Source organism: Phocoena phocoena, chromosome 12 (genome assembly GCF_963924675.1).
Source record: "Phocoena phocoena chromosome 12, mPhoPho1.1, whole genome shotgun sequence".
Classification (NCBI taxonomy): Eukaryota; Metazoa; Chordata; class Mammalia; order Artiodactyla; family Phocoenidae; genus Phocoena; species Phocoena phocoena.
Genome location: NC_089230.1, coordinates 90,100,616 through 90,111,946, shown reverse-complemented (window position 1 = coordinate 90,111,946; position 11,331 = coordinate 90,100,616). Strand labels below are relative to the sequence as shown.

The 11,331-nt window shown below is 42.5% G+C and overlaps 2 protein-coding genes across 5 annotated transcripts; both read left to right on the top strand.

Annotated features, from left to right (window-relative positions):
- Positions 1-1,187: 1,187 nt before the first annotated feature.
- Positions 1,188-4,585, top strand: LOC136131960 (uncharacterized). Its single transcript, XM_065888726.1, has 2 exons — positions 1,188-1,226; positions 4,490-4,585. The coding sequence occupies exons 1-2, from the start codon at positions 1,188-1,190 to the stop codon at positions 4,583-4,585; spliced, it is 135 nt and encodes a 44-aa protein (XP_065744798.1).
- On the top strand, positions 4,490-9,997 carry PTP4A1 (protein tyrosine phosphatase 4A1). 4 transcript variants are annotated; one of them, XM_065888722.1, is made up of 5 exons: positions 4,490-5,040; positions 6,318-6,410; positions 6,751-6,881; positions 7,798-7,872; positions 8,598-9,997. In XM_065888722.1, the coding sequence occupies exons 1-5, from the start codon at positions 4,936-4,938 to the stop codon at positions 8,713-8,715; spliced, it is 522 nt and encodes a 173-aa protein (XP_065744794.1). In that variant the 5' UTR covers positions 4,490-4,935; the 3' UTR covers positions 8,716-9,997. The 4 variants fall into 4 exon arrangements, with proteins under 4 accessions (XP_065744794.1, XP_065744795.1, XP_065744796.1 ...); XM_065888723.1 differs by having other exon boundaries at positions 4,936-5,040; positions 6,790-6,881; positions 8,598-8,715; XM_065888724.1 differs by lacking the exon at positions 7,798-7,872 and having other exon boundaries at positions 4,936-5,040; positions 8,598-8,715.
- Positions 9,998-11,331: the final 1,334 nt, after the last annotated feature.

The following is an 11,331-nucleotide window of genomic DNA, read 5'->3' as shown; positions in this document are numbered from 1 at the left end:
CAGAGCAGGTAAAACTCCTGTTTACTCCTTCCAGAGAGCAGAAGAGAAAGAGTTTTCCGACTAGAAATGACAGAGTTGCCCTTGTGTAACACAGAACAACCGTGATAAGCTTTACTTGTTAAGGGCCTAAATTACGAAAGAGAGTGGGACGGTTGTGAAAAGGAACAAAAAGGAAAAGCTCCAGATTGGACGCAAAGAGTTCCATCGGTCCTTGACCAAGTCGAAGGCTCTTACAATTTTTAAAACGCTTCCTAACCTTCCCTCACCCGTGGCAATGCATCCAGGGAGCCGCAGCACAGAGGCTGCGTGGCAGTCCGCAATGCCACGCTTGAGGCTGCCGCAACTGCCCGCGCGCGGAGCACGAAGGCGTGCCTAACAGAGCCCGCGGGCGGCAGAGCGCTCCGGCCGCGCCTCGCGATGCTCTCCCCGGGCACCTGCGCTCGCGCGGTCCGGGCCCGGGGGCCCAGGCTCCCCAGGGTTCGTCGCCCGGCAGCCGTAGGGCCACAGAAAAATTTGTTTGACGACGGGGATCGCAAGTCGCAGGTGCTACGGTGAACCGCAGGCAAAGCCGACCGCGGTCTGACCTACAGCAAAAGGAAGCAGGGCCTGCACTGAGACCCGGTTCCGGCCTTTAGGGGACTGCGTTTTCAGTCGAGGCCAACGGCAGGCCTCGCCTGGTGACGAGAGCGCACGCACTCGTCGGGGTTTTAAGGAGGAAGGGCGGCACCTCCTCCCTCTCCCGGCCCTTCCCCCTCCCATCCCTGTCCCCCCTCCGCCACTTCCCACCCCCGCCGGGTGGCGCTCCGACTGCAGCGCGGCGCCATTCATCAACCGGTTCACACCGGCAGCCGCCGCCGCTCCGTGACGTCCGCGGGGCGGGCCTCCGCCCCCGCTCGTCGGCGCGCGACCTAGGGCCCGGCTGCGATTGGTGGCCGGGGGGGACGGACGTCAGGCGCGCTATAAATGGGAGGGCTTGTGACGCAAGGGCGCCTCGGCGCGCGTATTGGCCCCCTGGACTGCGGGCCGGTGAGGCTGCGCGCCCTTCTCGGAGCCGTTCGCTGCAGACCGAGTCCGGTTGCCCCGCCGCCGCCGCCGTCGCAGCAGCCCGCGAAGCCGCCTCCGCCGCCTCCTCCCCGCGACGACCGCCGCCGCCCCTGCCCTGCCGCCGCCGCCTCGGGACCGGCTGTATGATTAGGCCACAATCTTCAATGAGTAGACATATTCCTGTGAGTACCCGCGCCCCGCGCCGCCGCCTTTGTTCGGAGCCCGGCGCCCGCCCGCGTCCCGGCCCGAGTCCCGGCGGTCCTGGCGGCGGGCGGGTGCCGGGGACCGAGCCCGGGGCGCTGGGCGGGGCGCCCAGCGGCGCGGCGGCCCAAAAGCCGCTTTGTGGCCGCTTCTTCGCCTGGGCGTCTTGCGGGCCCGGCCGGCGCCCCGAGGCCCCTTTGTTTGCCGCGGGGCCCTGGGATCGGGGACGTGGCCCGGGTGGGGCGCGGGCTGCGCGTCACTGCGGCGGGCGCGCCCCCAGCCCCGGCGGGCGGGCGGGCGGGCGGGCGGGAGAGGCGGCTGCGCGCGGGCTGGGCAGGGCTCTCCGTCGCGGGGCCGGCGGGACTGGGCCTGTGGGCTACCGTGCGCTCCGCGGCCGGGACCGGCGCTCGGACAAAATGGCCTCGGCGCCGCACAGAAGGCGCGGCGCGAACCCGTGACCCGGGCCGGCGCGGCCTCGCCAGGTAAGCCGGCCGCCGCGGGGGGCGCGCCCCGCCCCGGGCCGCGGGAGCGAGTCCAGGCTTGTCCTGCGCCTGGGCGGGCCGGGTCGGCGGCGTCTTGCGATCGCGGGCTCTTGGGCTGTGCCTGAGTGTCCCCTGGCGAGCCGTGTGCTTGCCTTCTGTTGGCTTGTGGCGCCGTGGCGAGCCACACCCACGGCTGTGAGGCTGAGCTTGTGCCCGTGGAACCCGCTACCGTTCCCAGTGTGTGAGGTTGTTGCGCTGTAGCTGGCACCGTGGGCTTGCTTCGGATCCAGATTGTGAGCCAATGCTTCCTGGTACTCTCTCTCTCTCTTTTTCTCTCTTTTTTTTGGCCTCACCGAGCCGCTTTCGTGGGATCTTAGTTCCCCGAGCAGGCATCGAACCCGGGCCTTGGGCACTGAGAGCGAGGAGTTCTAAGCCCTGGACAGCCAGGGAAGACCCATCTTGTTACTCTTTTCGTATGAGTTTTGTTTGACGGCAGTAGAAAAGTTGGAGACCAGAAAACCAGATCATTCCCAGGAGTGAGCAGTATTTTTTTTTACACATGCTTTATTCCGGGTGCGTTATCTAAAGCACAAGTAGATGTGGAACAGACTCGCCAACGAATCGTTGGACACAACAGAGATTTGTTGCTCGGACTCTGCAGTAGGACAGATCGGTTTAGGCTTCTGCACAGAAATTGGTCCCCCATGCCCCCGTGTGTATTATTGCGGTTATATGCAGTGGGAGGGGAACAATTCCTTGATATTTCCAGACTTCCTATCATGGATGGTTTTTCCTGGGGCAGAGAAATGGGGAATAGGGGAGTGTCTCGGGCAGAAGAGAAAGATGTTAGGTATTAGTGGTCATTTCTGCGCTTGTGGAAATCCATCGTCCGTCTGTCCGTCGTCGTCCCGTCCCCGTCCCCCCCAGCCACTGGGTGCCTCCACTCAGTAAAAATAACCAGGTCACCAAAGGACTTATTTCTGTATTGCTTTCTCATGAAACCGCTTGCTTGAAAGGGGTGGATATGGCCAAACTCAGCTATAACAGGAGTTTCAGCTGTTCAGTATGGAAATCGGTGGTGTGCAATACTGTCTCTTCAGAAATCGGCTTTCAGTTGAAAAAAGGTAGTACCGGAAATCAGAATACTGAGATAAGAGCCCTTGACCTTAACAGCTTTGCAGATCACTTTAATTCATTGTCATTGGAAAGGCGCCAGAATACACTTTTTATTCTAAGGAAGTAGTGTGTAGGATTTGAAGGGAAAGTATAATTGAAATTATTTCCAGTTAGTGCTGTCACACTGTTAACAGAACAAAGTCCTCAGTGGCAATTTAATCATTGATTTTCTTAGCCCAGCTCACAAGTTGATGAAGTAACATCTGAGGGTGGGTTTGAACAAATTTGGATTAATGAAAGTTACCTTACCATACCTTATGGGACACCTATTAAGACATGATTCCTGAGGCTAGTTCCTTTATTTTCACAGAAAAATGAACTGGGTTTTTGACTTAATGTTTTCTGTGATTGGCTAGATCTTCATACGAATTATTGTTCAAAACTTAGCAGCGTTCTTTTAGAAACTATAACTAGCGTGGGACTCAGTGAAAATGAGATGAGATAGTTTGAATGTAGTTTTAAGCCTTTTTTAATGCTTAAATTTAAACTTAAGCATAGTAAACTAAGGGCATCTTTTGATTTCAAAAGATTTTATTTGGTAAATTATCCATGAGAATACCTGTGAAGAGTTTGGGGCAGTGGCTGGCTCTCAGTGCTCTTGTTGACCTGCTATTAATTTTTTTTTTTTTTTTAGTCCTCTGTTTACTCCCAACCACACAAGCTCCTTGTAAACTACTTGGAAGAAGACTAACGTCAACATCAATGTTTTCCGTGTATATATTATGAAAATAGCCTGTGAATATTCGTGTAATATTTGATACTAACATAAAATTAATTTGGATCTTTAAGGGGAACTTGGGGAAAGTATAATTGGTGTTAGCAGTTACCTTGCTTTTGAGACCTGTGAAAGAAATGTAAGGTAATTTACACCATCCCACCACCACTACTTTTTCTTTCGATTAGATTTCAGTTTATGACAGGATACCTGAAACTTCGGTTTTAAAATACAAAAGACTATTACAATTATGAACGTCTTTTTTATAGTTATAAATGGAAGTTCTGTGTACATGTGCGTGTGTGTGTGCGTGCGTGAGCGCGTGCTTATGTTTTTCACGTAAGTTGAAAACTTGATTTCAAGTTGATTAATTTCCAGAGACTCAGATGAGAAATACCTGTTAAAGCGGAATGATAAGTTAATAGGTTGTTAAGAATCAAATGAAATAGTATATATGGGAGCATTTTGAAAACCAGTTTCGTTTTTTTCTTTTAAGCATATATTGACTAATATATTGAATTTTGTAATACATAAAAATATTTTGGTAGTTGGAAAAATCAATGTAGAAAGTTGTACGTGATAATTTAGAAGAATGTAAAACAAGTAGCCGGGTTTTAAAAGGAGTAATTAGTAGAAGAACGTATGTAAGGGATATTCATCCAATGTAATGATGTGAGGGGTATTTACTTAAAGTAATCCTTGCTTATTGATCTAATCTGTAATCACCTTTGTATTTTGTGGTTCAAGTAAAAGTTTAAAAGGTGGCTTGGGCCCAGATTTGGAAAGATCGTTGTGCCCTTAAATACTGTCAAAGCATAACATGTTCCTTTTGAATTGAAAACAACTTTTTTTCTCTCTTTCTTTTAAACAGCAGTTCTGTGGTGTTCTTGGTCACACATTTATGGAGTTTCTGAAGGGCAGTGGAGATTACTGCCAGGCACAGCACGACCTCTATGCGGACAAGTGAACTGTAGAAATTCATTACTACTCCACCAAGAAGCCCCCATAAGAGTGGTGAACCTGGACACAGAAGTGTTGAATTGAAATCCACAGAGCATTTTTTACAAGAGTTCTGACCTGGATGGGGTAAACCTCAGTGCACTTCCTTTCTCTTGCCTCAGTATTACTGGATTGAAGAATTGCTGCTTCTTGTCAGGAGGTTCATTTCATTTCCCATTACTCCCAACTTCATACTCAAAAGCACTGAGAATTTCAAGTGGAGTATATTGAAGTAGACTCAGTTTCTTTGCATCATTTCTGTGTTCAGTCTTTTAAATTCTTTCATAACCCTATTGAGTGTTTTTTAACTAAATTAACATGGCTCGAATGAACCGCCCAGCTCCTGTGGAAATCACTTACAAGAACATGAGATTTCTTATTACACACAATCCAACTAATGCGACCCTAAACAAATTTATAGAGGTACGTTTTGATGCTTTTTAATGTCTTGAACTGATTGTAGTTTAATAGTGGAGCCTTTTATGTAACAAAATAAAATGTTTTGGAAATTGTGAGGTGTTATGACTACAGTTCCAACTCTCAGACGTACCAGTGTCTTTACGTTAGAGGTGAATTATTATTTTATACATTTTGAGGAGAACATGTACTTGAGTTAGTTTAGATTTATAAGTTAATATCTAGTTCTTCATGCCTCACAGTTTGCTTAATTTAAGTGTATATGTGGACAGTATAACAGTATGGCTCTTATCTTACTAGAAATTGGTTGGCGGGAGGCTCCGCTTGTGGGTTTCTCACATATTTGCTTATTAGCATAATGACGGATACTATAAACCAGGACTAGTTTATGTCTTGGCCCCCTTTTGATGCTTAGAATGTAATTATCAGCTACTGATCTACTCATTCTATTTCTGGAAGGATTGTAATGCTGAATAATTTATTTGGATGCATACACATTTTATTCTATAAATATCTAGAGATAATCAAACAACAAATAGGCCTTCCAGATCATAGAAATATTTTTATCTTTGATTGTCGTCTGTATATTTTTTAAATGCCAGAAGAATTATAATTAGTAATAATGCACTATGGGTCTTAAAGCCTCTTGTCTTAAATGGTGCGGGGTTTTTACACCGCATTTTTGAGATTTTACTCTCTGAACATACTTTTAAGGTTCCAAACTATACACTGCACTGCAAATGAGCAAAAGTTTAAAGAGTTAATATAAGTCAAGTCAGATTGCTTATAGTCATGAGTGATTCCTTTGGTCCTTTGTTCCTGAGTTGCTCTTTTGTTAGTGCTTCGTCTAGCCAAGGTTACCGTGACTGTAAACGACTTCAGTATGTGAAGGGCCATGGGATTTTTTTGTAATATAAAATTTATTAAAAATATATGATGTTTAACAATTCCCTTTCCTTTTAATGCTATTTTAGTCTTGTCACCTAAAACAAGGCTTGTGACAATAAGACTTAACAAGACCGTGTTAAACATACATGATTTTCTGTTAACCTGTTAGAGAGGTGATCAAAATGGCAAATGGTGAGCAAGAGTGACATGGTTATGAAGACTTCATGTGCTTTTTTGTTTGTTTGGTTGGTTTTTTGTTTGTTTTTGTTTTGTTTTTTTGCGGTACGCGGGCCTCTCACTGTTGTGGCCTCTCCCGCTGCGGAGCACAGGCTCCGGACGTGCAGGCTCAGCGGCCATGGCTCACGCATGTGCTTTTTTATATATGTTTTATCCAGGAACTTAAGAAGTACGGAGTTACCACAGTAGTAAGAGTATGTGAAGCAACTTACGACACTAGTCTTGTGGAGAAAGAAGGCATCCATGTTCTCGTAAGTGTTTAATGGTTCCCATGTGTTCACAGTGCTGTGCTGCCAAAGTTTATTCATTCAGATAAACCACTGGCTTCAGAAAGCTTAATTGTTTAAGTTGTTGCAAAAGTATACACCGTCTTAAGGTCCAAATAAAGGTGAAAGCTGAGCAGAGGCTTGAAGCAATAAAAGATCTTCATAAAGACTCAGCATGTATTTGCATTTCATTGACAGTGGGGTTTCATAAAACACTTGTTTAAACGTTAAAAGAAAATGCTTCTGGCAACATTTGGGTGTTAGAATTTTAGAATTATTATACCAATTACATTAAAAGTCTAAAACGTGTATCCTTTTGACTTAGGATTGGCCTTTTGATGATGGCGCACCACCATCTAACCAGATTGTTGATGATTGGTTAAGTCTTGTGAAAATTAAGTTTCGTGAAGACCCTGGTTGTTGTATTGCTGTTCATTGTGTTGCAGGCCTTGGGAGGTAAGAGAATTTCTTAAACCCATTTAATGATACTGGTCTTCATTCTAGTTAAAGCTTGATTTTGACTCCCATAAAGACGCGGTTGTCAGTTTGTGAATCAATTTGCTTTGTTAGGTTACTGACTGAGTTAAATTTAAGAGTAGGTGAGTGTAGCAGTAATGTGTTCCAGTACGTTTGGAACTGACAGATGCTGTCGCTGAAATTTATACTTGCCCATGTGGGCGGAATTACTTAATTGTGTGTTCTAGGTTGTATCCATAGTATTGGGAACCACTGTCCAAGCTCATTGGAAAAAGGATCATGAATTGTCTCTAAGGTGTTTTTGCACTGCATATGGTGAGTTTGTGGCAGGGTTCTTGATCCTGGAGAATCCTGTTTCAGTAGGAAGTCACTACACAGCAGTGCCAAAATATACGTGTCCGTAGTTGTAAATTGCTACCACCACCCTCGTCCCCCACTGCTCAGACCATGGCCCTGGGGAGGCTGGCGTGAAACATGTCACAGTCTCATTGATAATAAAACAAAGAAAGCAGTTTCTTCCAGAAGATCTTTAGGTGGAAAGTATTTTTCACTGCTTGGAATTTAGAAAATATTGTCCACACGTGTCACGATTTACCCTCTCCCTTAAATTTTTTCAGGACTGCTCTCTAGTGATACAGGTCTTAATTTCTAGGCTTATTTGTATTAGTTAAGGACATAGTTGTCTTTTTGGTTATAGATTAAAAACCTGGGTTTGATATGAAAATAATGGTACTTTATTAATTTAATTTTTAACATGAAGTCCAACATTTTCCATAGGTATAAACATAGGAAGTGCGGTAAATAATAGTGCTTTCGGATTGGGGAATGTTCGGAGTATTGAATTTTCCCGGATTTGACTTTGAAAAATAATTTACTATAATTCTTACCTTACCAGAGCTCCAGTGCTTGTCGCCCTAGCATTAATTGAAGGTGGAATGAAATACGAAGATGCAGTACAGTTCATAAGACAGTATGTATTTAATACGTTCTTTCCGTTTGCACTTTTTATTTCCTCGTTGAATGTTAGCGAATTTAAATATATTACTAGGAAAGCAATTTCTTTTCAAGAGCCTATCTGACCATTTTGTTCATTTTTAAGATAGTATTACCACCAGGGAGTATCTTGCATTCCATGTAGATACTCATATTACAAAGATTCTAGTCCAGTAATAATTCTGTAAATTATTGCTTTACTTTAAATTCTTGACTGAATATGTTGCTTGTGTATCTGCCCTTTTATTGAGGTATAGTTAGTTAAAATGCAGATATCAAAGGTAGATGAATGGATGGTAACAGCCAAATAAAATAACCACTCAGTGCAATATACAGAATATTTTGATCATTTCAGAAAGTGCCCTCATGCTGTTTGTAGTCATCTTCCCAACCACCAGGGGCAATCTCTTTTTGACTCATATTACAATAAGTTAGTTTTGCCTTTTCTTGGACTTTATATGAATGAATTTGTAAGTTTGGACTATTTTATAACTACCTCTCAAAAAGATTTAGAAAATTAACTTTTTATGGCCCTTTTCCCATTTACACATGGATGCTGATCCATATTTCTACATTAAGTCACAATGTAATAATCAAAAAATAAATTGCTACAAGAAAGGTGATGATTGCCTCCTATAGAACAGTAAATGTTAATTATAGAGGGACTTTGCTTTAATTTGTCTTTTGTTTTCTTCCTTCTAGAAAGCGGCGTGGAGCTTTTAACAGCAAGCAACTTTTGTATTTGGAGAAGTATCGTCCTAAAATGCGGCTGCGCTTCAAAGACTCTAATGGTCATAGAAACAACTGTTGCATTCAGTAAAACTGGGGTGCCTGATGCCATTGCTTGGAAGTGGAACCTAGACAGGACGGGATTTGTCGTACATGTTAGCCAGCATGTTGGCTCGGTGAAGTCTGATGAAACTTCCGTAGGAGTGTTGAAACGCAGTTTTACCAGGCCACAAGGCTGGCAGAATTGCACCCTCTGTTTGGGTTATGATCAACCTACTTGGACACTTAGCAAAGGGTTCTTGCTGTTCAGCATTGAAAATGTGCTTATCGTTTGTACCAATTGACTTTTCCTGAAATCATGCAGTATGGAGTCATTCATGTCTTTAAATCTGTTTCCATGCCAGATTCTTATCAGTATGTAAGAAGTTTAGAAAGACTAGGTGCCAAAATACCCAGCACAATTCTTGTTGTTTTTAGTATCGTATTGAACTAAAATCCCAGGAACTATGAAAACTCTGGACCTTATGTGTTTTATTCTTTCCATCGTTTCAAACATAGAAAGTAGGGACTATAAGGTTATTTGATCACAATATGTTTACATCTTCCACATTCATACCAGTATACATCAGATTTGCTCGTTCGTTTTTTTTTTAATTAACCAAGTCTTACCAGTGATTATTTAATGTCTTTCTATAAATCTCATTTTGTGCTGTCATGGAAGACCTCCGTTTTGAAAATCTACATTGTACAGAAGCACATGTCTTTAATGTCTCCAGACAAAAAAGCCTTACAGTTAATTTTAATGTTTGCACTTTGGGGTGCAACTTACAGGGAGGGCCTGAAAAAAGGAATGGGAGGGGGCTATTAAGTATTTTTAGTAAAATGTTGCCTTTGTCTTGTGCAGAACATGTAGAATATGCGCTTTAATTTAGTAAATATTTTTTTAAAAGGTAGAAATACTTTGTTATGGTAGCTAAAACAATTCTTAATCATAAAATTTCTGAAATTCTTGTAATTTTTTTTCAAACTTATCTGAAGTTGTTTACCAACTTATTTTTGTTTGAAGTGTGATTCCCAACCTTTCTTGCAGAAAAAAAAAAGTGGGTTTCTGCTAATGAATTGAGCAGACATTTAATATTTTATATGCCTTTTGAGCTGTGTAACTTAATATTTGGATACTTGACAATTTGTTTTATTATGTGATTGATAAAATGGTGATGTGTATTAATGTCAGCTCAACCATATATTTATACTGTCTGGGAACATGTGGTTATAGTTCTGTGGGAGAAATAATTTGTCAGTGTTCACCAGCTTGTAAAAATCTAGTGCGAGAGCTTAAACATTAAATAAATGATGAAATGCATTTATCGTCATCGAAGTTGTTTTGCTTAAAGTTAACTTATTTTGTAGAAAACAATATGAAAGAATTGCAGTTCACTTACTGCCCTTTGAAGCGTGGATTTTTTTTTTAACAAATGAAGGATTAAATGAAGTTGGCGTTGTGATAAGCTCCTTATAATTAGGCAGGGAGCTATTTAATATTAAAAGTGCTTTCCGTTATAAACTTTTTTTAAGGTTTAGATAATCATGAACCAATGTACTCTTACGTACTGAGGAGAAACTGCCGTGGAGGAAGGCCATGATTTGAAGCTCAGTTCCGCCAACTAAGTGGTTTTGGGCAACTTAACTTCTGAGCACCAGTCTTCTCATTAGCATATCAATAATTACATACCTTTATAGGTTTTGAAATTAATTCAGACACATTTTTGGCATGTGAGGTCTTAATAAGTGTTACGTTTCCTTCAGTAATCTGAAATACTTTTGCATAGCTCGTGTTAATCTAAAAGGAAGAGATGTCCTTGTCTGATAACCCTTTTTTTAAAAAAATAGCTACAGCTGACTAAAAGCCTCAAAATTTGAGTAAAAAGATGATACACCATCTTATGTTTTAAAGAATTTGCTTCCATTTTTTCATACTAGTTTAGCATTTAATATGCTCCATTCTTGAAACTTAGGCTTGTTGTATGCATTAAGTTGTGAATGGAAGAATTAGTAGTAATCCTATAATTTGATATATATTGCCAGACTAATCAGTTGATTAATGTAGCTATCATAGCTACTTACATAGTAAAGATCTTATTGTCAGGTGATTTTCATAATTCAATTACCTTATAATCCTATATTAGTTATCCCACATTTACACATAAGGGATATGAGCCTCTAGTTAGGTGATGAGCTCATAAGTGGTAAAAACAGAGACTCAAACCTGTGTGACTGTCCATTCTACCACACAGCTGTGACTATGTATATATGCCTGGCCATTTTTTTATGTTACCAGTTGTTAAAGCTCTTATATAAGTTTTCAAACTCCTGCCTATGGAGCCCATTTTGTTTAAGGACAAAGTGTTCCACAACATTGATTTTGTAAGTTTCTTCATTTAGATTAAAACCTTTTTTATTTCTGCAGAAAATCCCTTTTGAATTAAGTCAGGATAGGCTAAGATACGCTGCAGAAACAACCAGCCCTGAGAGTAACTGGGATTTATTTGTCACTTAAGTGTCATGTCTATCAGAGGGACCCAAGCTGTTGGAGCATCTACTCTGGGACAGTGCTTGTCGTGACAGAAGGCAAAAAAGGCTTCGGAGTGTCACAAATTTCTTGACTAAGAAATCATGCTTAATCACTTTTATTCAACTCATTGGACAG

What these genes read in the sequence shown, in the direction of transcription:
- LOC136131960 (XM_065888726.1), top strand. Translation starts at nt 1,188, where the DNA reads ATGATTAGGCCACAATCTTCAATGAGTAGACATATTCCT. An exon ending in CAATGAGTAGACATATTCCT is followed by an intron (nt 1,227 to 4,489) that starts GTGAGTACCCGC and finishes TCTTTTAAACAG; the next exon opens with CAGTTCTGTGGTGTTCTTGG.
- PTP4A1 (XM_065888722.1), top strand. Translation starts at nt 4,936, where the DNA reads ATGGCTCGAATGAACCGCCCAGCTCCTGTGGAAATCACTTACAAGAAC. An exon ending in CCCTAAACAAATTTATAGAG is followed by an intron (nt 5,041 to 6,317) that starts GTACGTTTTGAT and finishes TGTTTTATCCAG; the next exon opens with GAACTTAAGAAGTACGGAGT. An exon ending in AAGAAGGCATCCATGTTCTC is followed by an intron (nt 6,411 to 6,750) that starts GTAAGTGTTTAA and finishes CTTTTGACTTAG; the next exon opens with GATTGGCCTTTTGATGATGG.